This window comes from Hetaerina americana, unplaced genomic scaffold (assembly GCF_022747635.1).
Source record: "Hetaerina americana unplaced genomic scaffold, ioHetAmer1.1.p SCAF_1, whole genome shotgun sequence".
Taxonomy (NCBI): Eukaryota; Metazoa; Arthropoda; class Insecta; order Odonata; family Calopterygidae; genus Hetaerina; species Hetaerina americana.
Window position 1 is genome coordinate 13,741,217 of NW_027286069.1, and position 20,658 is coordinate 13,761,874.

Below are 20,658 nucleotides of genomic sequence, written 5' to 3' on the forward strand. Positions count from 1 at the left end.
ATGTGTATAATTTTAACTCCCAAACTTATGAACAGAATTTTTCAATTCAAACAACATGACCTTCAATGGAATCCAAAATTTGTGAAACTTATTCATTTAAATTTATCAAAATCAAGACAGCTGATATGATTGGTTTCTCTCCCAAAAAGTTTTTTAATGGACATTTTATTTCAAAACAGTTTGTAATGTATTTTAACAATATCTGAAACCACCTTTCATCTATAAATTTTACTAATATCTGCATAACACTAGTGCCATAAAAATGTGGGAAACTAATAGTTATCTAGTCATCTAATGAAAGAAACAAAGATATGAAAACTTTAACATGCAGTAAATGTGTATCTAATCATCTTGAACAATCACCTTTTTGTCTAGAAACTTAAAAAGTATACACAGATTTGTACGTTGAAGTAGGTTATAGTATGAAACTTCTCATAAACCATATGTATAAAGTTTTGTTTACCATAGTAGCTGTTGATAGCACAATACCTATTCACTCCCTGGAACTATCAGAACTGAAACTGATGACCCAACCTAAGAAATAAGCCAGCACCAGAACAAAAAAAGTAGAACTGACTCTTCACTAATTAAAATTATGACAGAATTTTCGTAACACCTAAATAAATCGCATTTCAGTGTTTTTCTTCAATGTGACCTCTTTAATGAATTCTGAGAGTTATACTCACAAGCATGGAATATCCTAAATCCTAATTATTACTTGTAGGAATGACTGAAGATATTTTAACTCACTGATAATAATAAATGACCTTAAACTTTAAACCACGCTTTGTAATTACTTTGATAACTATTACTAATGAAATTAAATAATGAACAAGTACATACACCTCTTTTTGCTACTGAGACCACCTTCTTATAAGCAGGCTGTCATAATACATGAAATTTCCAACCTACCCAAACTAAGGTTAACTAAATCATGCAATTACCTGCGTGCATGACGAATCAGAGGCAAGTGAATCATTTCACGGATTGGGCTGAAATCTGGATCATTGAGGTTTTTCAAAAACCACAGCACCCCAGGTCTGAGAACTTCCCGTAATAGGAGGACAAATGAAGCAAAATAATATACATACCTATATGGAGAAATGAAAAATACATATTTCATTAGAGAAATCAATGAGTAACTATTAAAACTATATACATGACATGATGAAGATGGAAACCATTTTTGGAGTTAATAATATTAATAATATTTACTGCTCTTCAAAAAGTAAAAAGAGGAAATGTCAAAGAACAAACAATCTGATGTTTCAGTGTTCCAAAGACTCCAGAAACTCTTACCCACTTCAATAGCATTTATCTAGCAGAAAATGCTTGATATATTTCTAAAACGAACCCCTAGAAGGAGCAATTTCATGCTTACAATCAACTTTATAGTTGAAAATTTTGATGGCCACATGAAAGGGACTCTTATTATACACAGCAGAAGACCGAATTAATGTACATCAACACTCTGTCGAGTATTATGCCCATATACTAGAGAATTGGTGAATTGTTGTTTCATATTATCCTTGACATACATACATAAGTAATAAATATACAGACAAGAGAAGTGTATATTCTGGTTACCAGTTTATTTTTTTCATTACATCATCTCTTTCTAGGAGATAGAAAAACATGATCCAGCATTTTAATTTTAAATCCATTCTATAAAATTCTTGCTCATTGTCTGTCATTTAGTGGCCCTCAGCCTAATGTTTGGAATTCGGCTTTGGGACTTGAGCACCAATTTCTCAGTGCATAGTAGCCAACCCAAATCAATCAGAAAACTCCATAACTTTTCTTTGAGGCTTGTCATGCCCAAAACTCAAAAAAAAACATTGTGGGGTTGAATATTTGACAATAAAAATGACTTCCTTCAACAAGTGGAACAATGGTTTTCGATGCAATCCACTGAGTTTTAAATTAAAGGCCATTGAAAAGTCAAGAAACACTAGGAGAAATGTATAACTCTGGACGGCGACTACATAGAGAAGTCTTAGGAATTACAAATAAAAATTAAGTTTCTATTTCGATTTTTTTAGTAATAATAAAATGTTTACAGTACAATCTAGTAAGTAACAAGGTACATCTTCAAAAAGAAAATTTAGTGCTTTAAAATAATGAACTAATTAGGAACATAAACCATATAAGGAAAAACAGAAGCTTCAACTAGGAAGACCCAGGGTAAATAACAAGGCCAAGGAAAGTGGGATGGAAATGGAGTGGATGGAAGAGGAGGCAGATGGAAATGCTACTGTATATCTATAATAAAGTATAATAATCAGGACTGCATAGGGAAGAATACTTTTGGCATCAAGTTCGTCATTAAGTTGCAATGGTGGGTCGACACCTAGATATAGAGATTACCCTTGAAATAAGAAAGTGTGCCAATAAATAATCAGTCATGGACAATTAGCAGGGGTACTCATTCCCATCAACAGCCAACATTTGACACTAAGAGCTGTAATTACCTTTCCTTTCCATCTACAATTTAATTTCTTTAACCCATTACCCTCCCTCTCTGACCAATCCCCCCCCTTTCCCCTCTCAAAAGGTAGTAGTAGTGTTAGGGAAGGAGACTGACAGCTAAGGTCATTTTTGCCAATAGGGATGGACTGGAAAGGAGGAAAGATGGAGAAAAAGAGGAAGGGTGGAGAAAAACTCAGCATCATCATTTGCCTACTCTTAACAAAAGGCACCAATGGCACTTTAAGTGATTGTGCCAGATGGCACAATTACTTAAAGTGCTCTCCACAAAGCACCTCAAGTAACGGTCGGGATTCCACTGAAAGATTGTTACGTCCAGGATATGAATCTGGGTCCTCAGGGTGGGAAGCCAGGATGCTAGCCTCCGCATCAACCCAATCGACTAGAAAGGTATACATACAAATTTTTCTTCTGTGAGAACCACCTGATGATACGTCTTGAGTCAAAACCAAGGTCGAGTTCTAAATAAAATGTGTGTGCAATTGCAAATTTACTTATTTCATTTCAAAATGTTGTGCAAATTCCATAAATGTATGTCAGAGACAAGAAATTGCAACCATAATGTAGTGCCACCCGAAGTTCAAAAAGCTGAAGAAGAGGATGAAGACTAAACGGTAGTAGGACATTGAGGGAAAATGAGTCATGGTTGAATTGCCAGCAGAAATTGGAAAAGGGAATGGAAAAATATGAACACAGGATCAACTGAAGAAAGATAGCAGGAAACGAAAACTGGACTTAGTAGTAGTTCGAAGGAAAAATGCAGGCCCACCGATGAAATACTGGACCAAACAGAAGAGAAAGTGAAAAACTCATGGACGGAAAATAAAAGTTCCAAGAAAACTGGATGAAAAATCTGCGAGAAGAAGTGCAGTGCCATCTTTTTCAAGTGAGTGAGTGAGGACCAATTAAAAGTTAGAAGAAATATGTGGACTAGGGAAGCTCTTCTTTCCCTCAGACAAATCATAGACAACATGGTACAGAAAGATTAACCAACATGAGATTATTTTATCTGGAGAAATCCTTTGACAACATGGACCATATGATGCTTATTTATCCCTAAGAAGCCTTTCTATCAGAAGAAGCAATTACATATAGCTGACAGTACTAGAATAGACATACAAAAAGAATTCATCAAAACTAATATATGGAGTCTACATTTATACAAATATATAAACAAGCGAAGCAAATGAAGATTTACTATAAAGAGGGGGTGAAGAGAGAAGCCTATTAAGGACACTTCAAAGAAGAAGAGAGACAGTGATTGGGCATAACTAGAGGCATAATATGTTACCAAAGATCATGATTGAATGTAACAAAAAGGGGAAGAATGACTGAGGAAGGCCTAGGATGGAGTACACGAAGGTGATGAAAAATCTCGGGGTGAGGAACTATGAGGAAATGAAGAGACTGGCAAGGGAGAGAATAGTTTGGAGAGCTGCTACAAGCCTATCCCTGTATTGACAACCTGTGATGAGGGAACTGCAGGAAGCCAAACTTTAAATACTAATAAATAAACCCTTTCAGACCAATCAAACATAGGCTCAGTAAACTAGAGCAACCTGTGAGGTGTAAATTTAAAGATAAAAGAGAGCACTACAACTGTACATGAACGAAGTCATAAAATAAACTGTAAACTAATCTGTTTGTTCAGAGTTATAACAAAGAGAAAATATACACAAATATGCTGGTTTATGCAACAGAGCCTGAATAACTGAGAAATAAAATAATTTACGAGTGGAGTAATACATAATCATTTAGGACAAAGTTTAAGGAAATACCACAGATAATTCTTACATTTATTTTAAAATATTATAAGAGAATAAATACATTTCATGTCATAAGGCAGATCATATTTACATTGCATTATACACAATGTATTAATGCCATAGAGAGTAAGGTGGCGGATGATATGTTTTTCATTGGAATTTCTAGAGCCATGGCAAGCATATAAGAATTTAGATTAAGTTCAGTATCTGAGTGAGACAGGCTATGCTCCAATTAAAATATATGGATTATTGAAGAAAGTTGAACTATAGATTTTAACAATTAGGTATTACCTAACTGATGGACTTTCACAGTAGGTGCTAGGAAGTCTGAACTAAACAGAATTTGGAGGACTCCACTTTTCTCTACTCTTTATACATTAAATGCATTCCTTTCTGAACCAAACCTAGATGTTTATCACCCCGCATAAGTGGCCATTAATCAGTGCACAATAAACACTTTTGGCTTATTGTCTTGAAACAACAAGTTGAGGCTGATTCTGCAAAAGTGGACATATTGTTACTTTCAATGTAACAAACATGGTTTTCTCAGGATAAAGTTGAATCAACATACAAGGCAAAGTATTTAACACAATTAAATGCACTGATGGCAGAGCCTTCAAGTGTAAACGGACTCAATGCACTAAGTTTGTAAGCTGGTTTATCAAAAAATTAATACTTAAGTTTAACAAATACAGTTCATTTTTCAGTCATCCAATAGTTTCAGATCATGTTACATGGTAGTATATAATTATATATCTATGTCTAACATGTTTGCTGATGATAACACAGAAAAAGTTTGTATCGTCAGAAAAAAGGAATATTATTCCTGAAAGATGTCATTGATAAAAATAAGGAGCAAGAGGGGTGCTAATGCAAAAACCTGGGGAGTTACCCCGCAAAACATAGGAGAGAGCAACTTTTCACTTGGTTACAGTGGATATGATGAGTTCCCCTAAATAGATAACTAGTTGAATGACTACGTAAGACCGTTTTGCCATGCAATGCAAAATGGTTAACTTTTAACTTTATTCAGTTCCTTACATCTTCCAAAGTCAATTTTGATTCCTTGATGATCAAAATGTTTTACAAGGTTATGTACACCATTTCTCTGTAATTACAACATATTCTACAGATGGTCATAATTGAAATAATATAATGATCAGTGTTAAACACTTACATCATTCCAAATAGCCAATGAAGAAATAGGGAAGTTCCAGGTGCAAGGCGAAATCCAAGTTCTCTGTCTCTTAGGGCAGCATCAAATAGTGCTAAAGAACAAACATCCAGCCACCATCCACATGCCAGTGGTAACACTCCAATTTCTACCACAGATAACAGGGATACCTATGAATGGATTCGAAATCAATTATTTTTTCTCACCAAAAGCTCAACCGATCAGAGATCACAATTCAATAACATTTTTATATTAACCCCACCTTGACTACAAGACAGCACAGAGCAAGCAAATGCCGAGCTCTTGCTAGTTTAAATGCTGATGCTAGAGCATGGAGAAGGGCTAAGGCTATGCCAAGGGCACAATAACCCACTAAAGTTGTTACCAGGCCCTCGAAACGTGATGCTGCGGCTAATGATGAAGCCCTAAAACCAAAATAAATTGATTGATTATTACACATGTTGTACACAAAGTTAGAAAATAATGATTCCAAACCCAGATCAGGCTAATATATTTACAGTAAGACTATCAACAAACAGTCAAGGGTTAGTGAAAATGCCTTATTCAAAACTTAGGAGATTATATTTATAATGAATTTCAATTTTTTCCCTGAATTTAGACACATTTTCATCATAGATAAAGCCTCAAATAACAGTGTTACACTCATTTTTGTATAGTACCCCAATTACCATTCAAAGAAAAACACAGAAACACTAACAAAAAGTGACATTTTTAATGCATATATATTCATGAGGAAAATAATTTAAATTATATTATTTAGGAACAAAATGAGCAATAAAATTAACAGGTTGACATGACCCCCTTATTTTATAAGGACTGATTTCCTTCACGGAAATTCTCACCCTATGGTCATGAAATGAATAAACTTGTCCTCTGCAACAGAAACCAATCACAATGAAAACCGATCAGCATATATCAACAAGCACTAAATGTAAGCACAGTTCATTTTGGCTCCGATAATTTTCAGCATGTATTTATTCATTTTACAGGAAATCATGGTAATAGTAAACGTGAAACAATGGTAATTACAAAAATATTTTTTTGCTCCCTAAGAAAATTCTTCAAATAGCATGAAATAATATTTTTTGCTTGTTTTCCCAAACCACTAGTTTTAAGAGCAATTTCTCTCAAACCTTAACCGTAAACCCTATTGAGATTTTCCATTAACAAACCAAATCACACAATTTCACTTCTCCTTACCCCTCTCCTATCAACAGATTGGACCACTGGCAGTACAGTGCCATCATACTCTATGCAAACACAAGTAATGGGTACACAAAGCAGGGAGTAAAACAAATTATTATAAGAGGTGGGGTGCCAACATAACTTTCATTCGCTAAAAACAAATTTCAGTAACTTCCACCCTTTCAGTAAAGAGGAGGACTGACAAGTCTTAAAAGTTCCCTTGATGATTGTTTTACCCTGACTTCACCTGACCCTCAAGTTTAAGAACTTTCTTAAAAATTTTTTTCCTGTTCTTTTCCTATCCTGCACACTCATTTGACTCGGAGTGATGTGGATTTTAAAAGAATCCTCTCACAACAACTTTCTTGGGATTATCTTTAATTGTGAATTTTTAATCAGTAAAATATTAGCAGTTCATCTATAATTGCTAATAAACAGCATACTGAAGATGTAATTTCACTAAGTGATATTACACTTAGATGTTACTACTAAGATTTTGGAAAAGCAAATTCTACTTTGCAAACAATTATAAAATAGTAAAAAAGATAATAGCCGTACTCAATATGAACATCCATGAACATCAAACACCAGTGTAAAAGGCCTAGTGCAAGACCAGAGCACCTCAATTTCTGGTCTGGTTCTGTGACAAAAGCAAAGGCTGACACTTAGGCTTTATAGTAAAGAATTTAATACACGTAATATCCAGGATAGCTGGAGCAGTTCAAAGTGGGGAATGAAAAAGTATTCTGGCAAGTCTGGGAATGTTTCCCATGATTTGAGGTCACGGCAAAGACAACTTCTACCTCACCTAAATTGTTAGAAGGCTTTTCAGCAAAAGACATTTTTTAAGCTGAAAAAACCTACCTCTTTTAATTACCCCCATGAAATGACACATTTAAAATTAAGCAGTGTTCTGGTTGGAAAAAATCATACAAATACATTATGCATAGAGAAGCAGATATTTCGAATGGAAGTTTCCCCTTAATACATTTGCGTTGAATACATTGTAATAAGAATCTTTTTCAACCTTTGAAATTATATTGTGAATAAAATAAGTACGCAGAAAATTGTTAGCATGAAATTCTTCTTGCATGAAACATTTGGGTTGGTTCCCTAGATTTCATGATAATTTGTTTCTATTGCGCTTATGCCTTAGTCTATAATTATGACTACATGAAACTACTACCAGTATCTTAATAGAACGCTAACATTTCATTGAATATCGGAAAGGTCATTTTTAATGAGCTCCATAGGAAGTGAGTTATATTACTCAAACCAAGAAACTACAAAAGTGGTCTGAAAAGCTCTCGGCCTAGCCCATAGATGGCATTACTATTTGCATGATTTTTTTCCCTCTTAATCATGAGAAGTCATCATAAAGTTGCCAGCTATTCCATCTGCTGTACGTAGCAGGCAGTCCTTTGAATTATTTGCTAAGCATGAGTAGAAATGGAAAATATCAAGTATTGTGCAGTGATGAAATTCTTTGTAAAAGAAAGTTTAATGCCATCCGAATTTCATGATTGGATAGTAAATGTGTATGGAGACTAGTTCAATTTTCTCCATGAAGAAATGGGTGAATGAGTTTATATTCGGCTATGAAAGCCTTCAAGATGATCCACGTGAAGGACGTTCGAAAAGTGCTACCACACTGGAAATCCTGGAAAAAGTACATGATATGACTTTGGAAGACCAGCATATGAAATGGCATGAAATCGCTTCTACTGTAGGGATATCAAGAAAATTCTTTGGTTACATTTTACACAAGGTATAGAACATGAGAAAGGTTTGTGCAAGATGGGTGTCACTGATGCTCACAGTGGATCAAAAACACTTTTGGATGATACTTTCCAAACTGTACTTGGCAGACTTTACAAAAAACACAAGTGATTTTCTGCATTGGTATGTGACAATGGATGTAACATGTATTGCCGTTACACGCCAGAATAAAAACAACAAACCATGCAGTGGTTGGAGACCAGTTCTGCTGCTGCAAAGAAGGTAAAGAAGGTAAAGTGCCATTGGCATAAAAGGTCATGGTATCAGTTTTTTAGGATGCAAAAGGAATTCTGCTCGTGGACTATCTCAAAAAAGGCAAAATAATAAATTGAGAGTAGTATCCTAACTTTCTCATTAAACTGGAAGCAAAAATTCATGAAAGCAGACCAAACTTGCAGAGAAAAATAATTGTTTTCCATCAGGCTGATGCACCTGCCCACAATAGTGTCTTGGCAATGGAAAAATTGAGGGATGTGCACTATGCAGTGCTGGCACATCCACCATATTCCCCGAATTTGACTCCCTTAGACTTTCGGTTCTCCCAAAAACTCGAAAGTTTCCTTGATGGTCGAAGGTTTCCGTTCAATCAAGAAGTGATTGTGATTGTAGACAAATACTTTGCAGCACTTCCAGAAGAACACAATAGAGATGAGAGAATGACATTGGAACACCACTGGATTAAATGCATTAACATTAAAGGCAATTATGTTGGAAAGTAAAACTTTTATGAAAACATAAATTGCCATTTTCATCATGCCGGGAACTTTTCAGATCACCCTCGTAGTTAAAACGAGAGATATGGTAACTGATAAATTATAATTACCTTAATGCAACAACAGCAAAATGGCCAACATGGTAGGGGCAAAATGCAAACACGAGGACAAAGAGTGTGTTCAGGGAGACGACCCAGAACACATGCTCAAGGAACATGAGGGAGCCATCCAGGCCAAGGAGTCTCTCCCACGTCAGCTCTTCGGCAGCCCTCTCCCACTCCAAGTGATTCCATTCACCCGCTGCCTGTCCTGCACCCCCTCCCAATCCATCTCCTTCCACGCCCCCCTCCCGGCCAACCTCCCCTCCCTCACCCACCACCCCCGCACCCTCATCCACTTCTACCTCTTCATCTGCAGCCGGGGCAAGTGCAGCACCCTCACCATCCCGGCCTACAACATCCTCCACCAGTTCCTCAGGAAGATTGTTATTTACATTATTATTGTTGTTGTTGTTATTATTATTAGGGTTGTTGTTGTTTTCTGTAATAAATATTACACATGATTTTAGCACACACATTACTCTCTGTAACATACCACAAACACACAAATACTCATGTATACAACAGTTACGGAATGGCACCATAACTTTGTATAATGATGTCAGAATTGCATCAATCGGTCATGACAAAAAGTCTAATAAAAATGAAAACTCGAAATGAATGGAAAAAAATCAAATAAACGAATACATCAAGAGGAAACTGCAGAAAGGATGGGTCTTACAAAGAAGTTTTCTATCTTATATCAATATTATAATGCCTAAAGTTTAGTTTGTCCATGAAAACGGCACCTTTTTTAAATTAAGGTAAACTTTATGATAGTATAAACGTTTACATAAAATTGATTAATCTAGTTCCAAGTGATTGGCTTTATTAAGGTTTTACTTCACAGTACTATTAGCAGCAGTCTTCCCTTAAAATTACGTTACTCAGCTAACATGACACAAAAGTATTTGTGTGTATTGTGTGTAAGTATTTTATCCCTCTGTAAATCACAACCTTTTCCTGTAATTAATATTCTTTCAAACATTGCATGTACATGAAAAATGTGCATGGTACCCTTTTGCATTGGACAAAGAATTTAGATTTGTAAGAAAACATGTCTATGGTATCAGGGTGGCTCAATTAATCTAAAAAAGAACTTCCAGAGTGATAGATAAGAAAGATCCAGGAAATGGAAATTCAGCATTTGTGAACATGTCACAGAAACTGTGAGCAGCATCAAAATATGACGACACCAGCATGACTTTAGCCTTAAGACAATTTCAACACAGTGGCAGAATCCACATCAAGAGATAAGAATTATGTACCTCCATCCTCTGGGGGTATTTCTGCCTCCAATGGATTCCCAACATCTCCTTGATCAGCAGGTGCCTGTGCAGGGTCTGGTGGAGCAGGATCTGGAGGTGCTGCAGGTACTGCGCCACCATCCATCCAATCAGGTCCCCCACCATGAAGGATTTGCTCTCTGAGCCACACCAGTCCGATGAAAGCAACAAGAGTGCAACTCACAACAAAAAAGCCATGCAGCACATCAGATCCCACATTTTCCATTGACAAGAGATCCAGTGGGAGGGTCAGTATGGAGCTGACGGATCCTAAAAGAGATGAATATATTTAGGCAACTAAAATATTTAACAACAACATCACTTTTAAGACACAAAATAAAGCATACATTATTTCATGAACAGCACTTACATCAACAGATGTACTATTTTCATATATTTTGTTTGGGTGAAATATGTACCCAATACTGTTGGCAACAAATTGGTGACCTCACAAAATAGCACTTAGAACAGCCCTGACATAAGCACTAAACAGTCTTTAACAGATATTTCACTGAATTATCAAATGAAACACTACATAATTGACATACTGAAGTATACATAGATTGATATAAAATCTTGGTTACATAACCCCTAGAAAATAGATATGATAAATCAGGCAGTAAGTACAGTGGAGTCAAACTTAAAAAGTATCTCACACAATGAGTAATACACATGATGAGAAAAATTATTTTTCAAAAAATGACTTTAATAGCAAGCACCTTTCCCCAAAACAAGTGACAAGGAGAGAGGGATTTCCACAATTATTGTGTGCCTGCTGCTTCAGTTTCTGTTAAGCACTTAGCATCTTGGTGTCACCAGGGTTCACACATTTTTCCAAACTTGTGTTCAAACATTATTTGTGATTTTTTTGGGAAAGGTTTGATAACCCTTGAAAAAAAGTCCCAGAAGTAAAAGCCTGAAGAAAACGGTCATAAGATAATTAATATAATCGTAGATATGAAAACTTAATTCAATGAAGAGTGAGAACAAGGTGTGAGTTTGGCTGATCAATCAGTTACATGAAATTGATCGACATCAATGATTTGCACCATTCTCAAGGACAAGGACAGGTTTAAGGAGATAGATGCTTTAAAGGGAGTGAAAAGAACACAACAGTTACATGTTCTCAATGATGTTCAAAGGTTGCTTCTCATAATGGATAAACAAAAAGAAATTACAAGGCAATACTATTATCGAGAATATCATTTGTGAGAAGACTAGAGTGATTTCCACAGCTATTGTAAAGAAAATGCCATGATCATCAATGGCCAAAAAACTAGTATTGAAGGGAAGCCATGAGTGGTCTGAAAATTTTAAAAGAAGAACCGGCATTCACAACATTGTGAGGAATGATGAAGGAGTGAGCTCGAAATTAAAGGTAGCCGAGAATTTCATCAGTGACTGCAAGCTTATAGATTCTAAGGTCTCAATAACTGTTTTTGATTGTGACAAGATAGGTCTTTTTTTTAAGTTTCTTGTGAACAAAATTCTGAAGCATTCAAAAGACACATGTCTCTAGAAAGCTTTCTAGTAAAAAAGAATTACGATTGTGTCATAGATAACAAACTAATTATTGAAGACCATTTTTTATCCACAAATCAAATTTGAAGTTGGTTCACTACACAATAGAAGTGGAAGATCATTCATGATCCTAAACAATTTTTGCACAATTTTCTTTGAATAAATCATGAATATTATTTATTTTTTGACATGGAACACATTATTGAATTTATTTGTATGGGAAAAATTCCTCCGTTTAATGAGTGTTTTGCTTTTCGAGAAAGATTTCGGAACAAATGATTCTTATTGTGCGAGGTTCCTATCTTCTCAGCCCTCTGAGAACATTTTGCACCACCATCATTTGCATCAGCCATTGCTTAGGTCCAAGGGCGCTTCTCCATATGCCACAGTCAACATTCGGAATGCATGCGCGCACTTAATTTTGTTTTTTACACAAAATTTGACATAGATTCTTAGATCCATTTTTTGGAACAGGCAAAAATCAAAGACAAGCCAAAACACATCCCAGCAAAATAGCTGTCAACAATTAACGGAACATTCAAAATGGCCGAACTTTTTGGCATAAGGGAGAGACATAACTACCATACATAACGTCATAAAAAAATCAAATACATGTAACCAGTGGAAATTCAAAATTCGCGATACTTTTTGGACAGACCTTGTACAGGTTGCAAATCAGTCTCCTATCTCTTCAATCTATTCCTATTTTATGTAATATGCACATTAGTTTTCCCAAATTCACTCCATCAAAAGCCTTTTCTAAATCTATGAAACAGGCGAATACCTCCTAATTGCATTCTATGTTCCTCTCTATAAGGACCCTCATCAATGCAATGGCATCACATGTGCCTCTGCCCATCCTGAACTCAAACTGATCATCCCCTAAGTAATCATTTACCCTCCTCTGCATCCTCTTGTTGACTATCCTCAGAACCAGTTTAGCTGCATGTGGAAACATAATCAAACTTATTGTTCTGTAGTCCTCAAATGATGTACCCTTTACTTTTTTGGACGAGGATCTAACACTGATCTCACGAAGTCTACCAGCCAAATTCCTTCCTCAAAGTTTCTGAATCTGTAAATATAGACTCTTCAGTCCACGTTTTCCTAAACCATTCAGCAATTCTGCCGGGATGTTTTCACCCCGATGGCCTTATTGGACTTCATTTCCCTTAATGCCCTTCCTATCTCACCATTCAGTAATCCTGGGCCCAAGTTATCTTCATCTATGCCATATTCTCTTCCCATATCTAACCCAACTGTCCTGAGTTCTTTACCACACATTTCTTCTACACATTCTTCCCATCAAACTTCGATATTTCCAGGTTCAACAAATATTTACCCAGCTTATCTCTGACTGTAAACACAGATTTTCCCTTCTTATTTCCTGAAAGAGTTTTAACCTTTTACAGCACCTGCAGCAAATTAACTGTTTCTCTGTAAACTTGTATTATCCCCACACTGCATTTTCCACCATGCTTCTTTACCTCTATTTGTTACCCATCTCAATTTATTATTTAACTATTTATACTTCCTTCTACCAAACTCTGTGTTTACATTCTTCCATCATCTTCCTTTATAATCATTCCATCTATAACCCATGGTCTTCTTGTCCTTTTCCATTAGCAGTTCCTACAGTTTCTACTGTGGCTATCGATATTCCTTTTTTGATGTAGCCCCATTTTTTCTCTATAGCAGTTAGCTCCTTTCCATTACTCAAGATTTTATTTACAGCCTGAAGATATTCTTCCTTGTCAATCCAGTTAATGCTTCTATATTCCATTCCTAAACCACCTTCCGTGCCTTATCTTTAGAATTGGATGCTACACTACATACTAAATTATGATCAGTCTGTATTTACACCAGGGAAACTCCAGGGTGATCACGCTAGTACCATAAGAACTTTAAATAAATAATCTAATGATTCATCTCGTAAACGTCAATGCACACTCAACTTCTAACAAAAATATAGACTAGAGCTATTTCATATTCATTATATGGACATTGTAGGTGTCCAGTATGCAGGTTGTTTAAATGTGGAGAGCTATTATTGAGAATTCACTGTGAGATAAAATTGTTTAAAGTAAAATTGGAAAATCTTCTGTATCATTGACATCCAGCATAATATATCCTTCACCCAGGCATATGTAGCATTTCACATGTACTTTACATGCATATACCATAAAAAATTAATAAACACAGTTATCAACCTGAAGGTTGGATCGGTAGTTAATGGTAGAGTTCACCCAATACTAAGCCCAACAACATGTGAAATTCACGCATCAGGGTAGGTGGCCCAGTTCCTTTCCCTCTGCCGGCTATGGTAACCAAAAAATCACACAGCTCGGGTGATGCTGAACATGCTCAAAGAGCCTTGCCCCGGAATTGAACCCAGGCCCAATGGTCAGTAGTCTAATGCTCAACCCCTGGTCTCCCACTTCCCAACTATACTATATACACATATTTAAGGAAAAAACAATCATTGGAAACAGAGCAAGGGTGAATTGAAATTGAGAACACCTCTCCCCTTAGAAAATCTTAACAACACTATCAGTTGAAATGCAGATACTTAATATAGCAGGCCAGATATTGCATGAAACCTTCAATGGTTACTATTTTATTATTTGCAAATGTTCTTTCATACTAGTTCCTGTCTCAAATGGTTAAAAAATGGTATGTTTGTTAAATACTGCAATAGAATGATACCTGCGTAATTTTTTCTCTCACCCTTACTTGCAAGTAAATATCATTTTTAGAAATATCAAATTAGGAATAATAATTAGGGGAATCGAACTACACATGGCTTGAATATATCACAAACTTTTACTGCCAATATGTAAGGCCTAGGGTTTTAGGTTACCCCAAATCACATAAATCCTGAAACAACATTCCATTCCCTGAAACAGGCAACATAAAAAGAGTAGACTTCACTGTCATTTATATCATTTTATTTTCTCAAATCTATAAGAAAGATAAGAAATTTTACTAACCAGTAAACAAACACCTATAAACCCGATAAGCTGTGAGAGGGACAAAGCCTAGCCATGCTAGGGCCACCAATGAGTAATGCAACCAATGCTTAGCTGCACATGCAACACTGCCTGCAAGTCCTGATATGACATCCTTGAGTGGAAGTCGACCAGGCATATCAGCAGCATAAATAGGAGTGAAGGAAAAGAGGTAGCCACATAGCTCACAAAATTCTTTACGGCTGTATCTGTAAAAGACAGGAAGTATAAAAATCAGGTGAGCATGTCATTGAAAGAGTGCATTTTCAAATTCTTTAGACTAAGACATAATTTTGAGTTAACATGTAAGGGCCGTCCTTCTCTTGGGAATTTCAATGTTTATCTGTTTTTTTCTAACCCTAAAAATGTATTATGCATTTATTCTATAACGCAACCCCAATACATTCTGGGTTCTCAACACCCCCACTTTTTTCAGAACTGAGGATTATAATAACTTCAAGAAAAATAAAATAACAAGAACAATATTTGAGAAAATGAATCAATATATCCATTACGATTTTAATTACAGAATGCTAAGTATAATGCGAATTTGAAGGAAACTTACCAAAAAACTTATATCAAGCGCATAAGCAAATTAAAATTACAAACCATATTATTATACTATTCATGCAACCAAGGACATGAATAATGATATTCCACTAGCACTATCATCATCATAATTCAAAGTGGCCATTGAAAAGATACGTTGCGTAAATTTGAAAGATTAACAACAATATTGTAATCTGAGCATCGTCTTGTCTAAAGAGCTCTGACTACATGGTTGTGCGGATTTATGAGATATCTATGCCAAAGTTGAGCTACGGTGGATGATTTCCTATACTCGCGAAATATCTCAGAGGAATAACCCACACAGACGTTTCATAACGTGGAATGGGTATAATTAACATCGTCACGTTGCCTGTATTGGAATGCCCCTAAATACAGTCACATTAAATCATCAAAACGTCTTCCTTTAAATATCAAACAATTTAAAAATGTCACTTACCGCATCCATTGCACAAGGCACTCCTGGTGAATGAATTTTATACTTCCTGCACACAAGCACGGATGAAAGAGAGGTCTATCATTCGTTCCTTCACACCGACAAACACGGCATATATCCCCACTTCCATTGCCATTGGCACCGTCCTTTCCTAAGTCTTCGTCCATTCTTCAGTTTTATTTAAAATACATTACCCATATGCTACAACTGATAAAGAGGACAAAAGAGATTTTTCAGAATGTAATCCATCCCAACCTTACAATGACGGACCATCCAATCGTACTAACAATACTATTCAACTATTACCTTATCAAGAGATCACAGTGTGTGATGCACTTTATTTACAAAGTAATGTCAACCTTAAATGTACTAGCGGTACTACAATACGCCAATAACAGAAAAACGGCTGTTTAGATAATACGCGTGAAAAATCCACTTTACGCCAAATAATTATAACTCACATTATCAATGATCCCTTGTACCACCAAAAATTATAACTTTCACCCGAATTACTATACGTCTACAATAAATACAGCAGGGTCACAGGCCATATACAAGAATACGCCATAACATACACAATTATTAAGCGGTGATACATGCGTTGTCATAGACAAATACCTCGGCAAAATATCGTGCCTAAAAACAATCTGCGTTTTCTACCATGGATTAAAATACTACGGGTAACGAGTTATTTCCACATTCTCCAAAATTATTACGAGAAAGTTCCCAAATCGATCTGCACGGCCCAAATCGCTGAAAATATCGATGTACCCGCACATTCGATATATTTATACTCTGTTTTCTTTCGGATAGGTGTGACGTCATACCTGATTATCTCGCTGAGTTGCCAGCTTGTATGGAGATATCTCTCCTTGTATGAAAACAGGTGACTGTATCATTGCGAATCTCCAATGCGCTCTCTTTCGAGGCAGGTTAACGCTGTCGTGTCAACACGTTTTTTACTGTATCCGAGTTTCCAGCATGTTGTTTCAAAAATACAAGCATTTTACTGTTATAATTGCAAGCCGTTTTATGCGCTCATTGAATATATTGAAAATTTAGTATTCACTCATCTCTGAAAAGTACATTAATGTGCCATTTTATCACATATAAAGGCTTTTAATCATCTTCGATCGCAGTAATCGCTTATTACATTACGGGACCATTACACAAAATATAACCTAATGTTGTTGTACAACTATGCATGAATCTGTTCCACACGGACCAGTCCGTACGCGCACTAAATTAATATTGTGTTAATATTTTCCACCCACGTTCTTCCAATTGTCTGTAACACTGTTAATGTGTGTGTGCATATTATATACATACGTTTTAAAATTTTACTTATCGAATCGGCAAATGATTGGAAAATTACTTTTTCCATTAATGAATTATAACATCTCAGCATGACTGGTTTTATTAAATTATACTATCGTTCCTGCAACTTGTTAATAATTTCGGCGTTTCACTCATTCTATGTTTCTGCGGTAAACGAAAGAGAGCACAAATGCATATGTACATTAAACACCGTGGTACCAATTTTGATTGAAAACCAACCATGACGGCAGCCATATTAGATTACATGACCGCAACGCCTATGGCGAGACGAACAACGCTGATAGAAACCTTTCTAATTCAGCCGTGTAGGAATGGAGGTGTTGTTTTTCCATTGTTTACCGTCGGGCGGCTGGAAACACCGAACCTCAGTTCGTTATCAAATTGCTACACCAGATTACAATTCTAGTATGATTGGGTCCTTATCGTGAGAGTGAGGTGATAATTTTTTATTTGTATGTTAAGATTACCTTAAGTAAGTTTGAATGAAAATTGTTAGATTAGACGTTAGGTTTTTCTTTGGTTATTATGGCACAGCGCAAAATATACGAGGGTATGGTTCATAGGTCTTCATTTTTGTGCCGATCGTGTATTAAAATGTCCAGATGAGAGCATTGCGGTGTAGCTCAAATATTTATTACTGGCAAGTTACTCCACCTCGCCTTCCTCTCCCCCACGAAGAAGAGCAATGTATCATTAATAGTATCAAAGGATACCGAAGTCACAAAATGTTTACAATTTATTACTTAACAAATTTCTGTAAGTGAGATTGGCAGTTATTGCGGAATTTCGTTTGCAGAAGCTATGTTGTGAATCAAGAATATTATGGTGTGATATATATTCTGGAAATTGAACAATAATGTAAAAATAGTCTCCAAGAGTTTCATTAAACTTGGTATAGGTTAATATTTCTGGGAAATGGATAAACGTTCTTCATTGCGGACGGGGTGTACATCTAGTTTAAGCTAAGTGGGGAAATGACTGCCGCTGTAGGACTTGCTTACTATTAATGACAGCGTATGACAAAATGTCAAAGTTTTCAGCTTTTCAATGTGTGGTGATTGAAGTAAGATCTGGTGTGGTGATTGCTTTGGCACACGCCATGTACAAGATTCAACTGAAGAGTTGAAATGCGCGAATGTTTCATTTGAGGCACCAATGAGTACACTGACTTAAGGATCACAATTAAGTGAACTCTATTTAAAATAAAATAACCATACATGTAACTTATACGATCACCATCATATATAACAACACGTATGACAGCAAATACCAGTCATGAAAGATTTGTAAAAAAAACGAAATGAAGGTGAGACCAGTTTTTTCCAATGATATCCTATGGCTACTGGAATAAGGATACAATTTTAGAATTTCTTGTCATGGGAAAATTGACGGACAAAAACATGAATGAGATTAGGCTGAAACAATTCAATTGACTTGGTAGGTTAATGAGATGGGGATGTGACAGTGCATAAAGTTTGCTCACTGCATGTTTAATTTCCATGTCACAATTGTTATTTAATCACAATATATCGTATACATTTGTAATTCAACCTTCCATGCCGGAAAAACTACCTGTGCTGTTGTATTTATTATTATCTCCTCTTGAATCCATCTTTCTTTCGTTAATAAAACAAGTCAGTTTTTGTACTACCTAGATTTACAATTTTCGGACAGCCATCATGCTGTAAATAATAGAAAAAAACCAGAGGTAAATGAACAACGCTGCATAGAATGCATTGAAAATCACTTGGAATTTCTATCAACAAAGATTTAAAAAATTTAATTACACAATTACTACACTGTTAATTGCCCACAAATGATAACAAGGAAAATTGAAACTCTAGTACTGACAAAATTTAAGTCACTAAATATTCCTTGCATATGCATGAAAAGGGGTGTATTTTAAATACATCTTTTCATTGAATTAAAAAAAGTATTACTAATCGCTCAAACCTAGAAGCGAATAGCGCAGCAGTATAATCTTAGGTCTTTTTCCTGGACAAAGCATTTCTTGCAATAGTACGCATCAGATTAACCAGGTCCTCCACATGTGATGCTACGTTCCTCATAGGACCCATAGTTGCATTTATCACAAATTCTGACTGGAATGCATGGCTGAATGAGAGACACATTTTTCACACGATCGCCCAATGGTTTCTAACAAAGGTAAAATGGAAAACAATGGCTCGATTTCCCTGCTTGATTCCATCTATGCAATACTATCCAATGCTAAATGCAATTATATACCAAATTAGCGAATGGGTGAACTTCAGCCATTAAATAATGTGGACGTGAATACGAATACAGCTCAGTAAAATTCATTTCAATATGACAATGTTAAGAATATGTGCCCTAGCTGACGCAACTTAAATGTTTACTTACAAATATTTGCAGGAAGTGATCAAAGTGTTATCAGACTCAAAAACCTTTTTCAAAATACATATCCACTCCCGGCTGTTTGCGACAGTAAATCAAGTCAGGATGATGCTTAGCCATAATTACATTAAAATTCCACCGGTCACCGAAAAGCAATCACTTGTTACAGCTAAAAGTTTAATAGTACCATCACCAAATTATATTGGTGCTATTACAGGTTGCGGATCGGAGTCTGTAAGTGTGGAGAGTTGTTTCAGCCTACTGTGTAACCCCGCCAACCCTGATAATGAATCACAAGGTTGTAATTTCACCGTGATTACAAATCAGGTGGTAAATTACAATCACACTCAATTTCTGAGTTTTACTGGTTTCACCACTGCAGGTGGTCGAGCGCCCTCACTTGAGCGCAAAATAGTCCGTTTAAGAAATTGTTTATTATTATAGGTTATCTACCAGTTAAGGTAGATTTTGATGGACACAACTACCAAATAAGTATCTCCTAACAAAACACAATACATCATCCTTCTCTATAACAAGTCCCTCTTCATCTCCATATACTTTCTTCCTCCCTTCATTCCACCCAATATTCCTATTCCATTTTTACCCCTTCCTCATTTGCCTAACATTCTCCCCTATAACACAGTCTTCAATGTCCCACTGTCAATCAATATGCTTAGCATCCATTTTCAGTCCCCTTATGATTTATCCCAAAAATCCTCTCTCCTCCCCCACCATACCTACAACCTCCTCATCCGTTCTCCTTTCTGTCCACTTCACCTTCTCCATCCTTATTCACACCCACATTTTGAAGCCTCCAATCTACACCCATCATCCTGCTTTAATAACCATATTTCTGCGCTGTACATAACTACGCTCCATATCTAAGTTTTAGCAAGCCTTTTC

At 36.0% G+C, this 20,658-nt stretch overlaps 1 protein-coding gene and 1 pseudogene across 4 annotated transcripts in view; both read right to left on the bottom strand.

The window, feature by feature from the left end:
• The window catches only part of LOC139688542 (E3 ubiquitin-protein ligase MARCHF6), a 30,067-nt gene extending 13,276 nt beyond the window's left edge, over positions 1-16,791 (bottom strand). For 2 of the 4 annotated variants that reach the window (XM_071586106.1, XM_071586080.1), the window contains exons 1-8: positions 16,348-16,791; positions 16,045-16,248; positions 15,021-15,247; positions 10,492-10,779; positions 9,236-9,665; positions 5,690-5,852; positions 5,431-5,597; positions 945-1,091 (exon numbers count right to left, since the gene is read on the bottom strand). In XM_071586106.1, coding sequence (XP_071442207.1) covers positions 945-1,091; positions 5,431-5,597; positions 5,690-5,852; positions 9,236-9,665; positions 10,492-10,779; positions 15,021-15,247; positions 16,045-16,208 — 1,586 coding nt within the window. In that variant the 5' untranslated portion in view covers positions 16,209-16,248; positions 16,348-16,791. The remainder of the gene's footprint in view (positions 1-944; positions 1,092-5,430; positions 5,598-5,689; positions 5,853-9,235; positions 9,666-10,491; positions 10,780-15,020; positions 15,248-16,044; positions 16,249-16,347) is intronic. The other 2 variants (XM_071586098.1, XM_071586089.1) reach the window with 2 other exon arrangements.
• A 2,180-nt stretch (positions 16,792-18,971) lies between these two features.
• On the bottom strand, positions 18,972-19,875 carry LOC139700131 (PHD finger-like domain-containing protein 5A; annotated as a pseudogene).
• Positions 19,876-20,658: the final 783 nt, after the last annotated feature.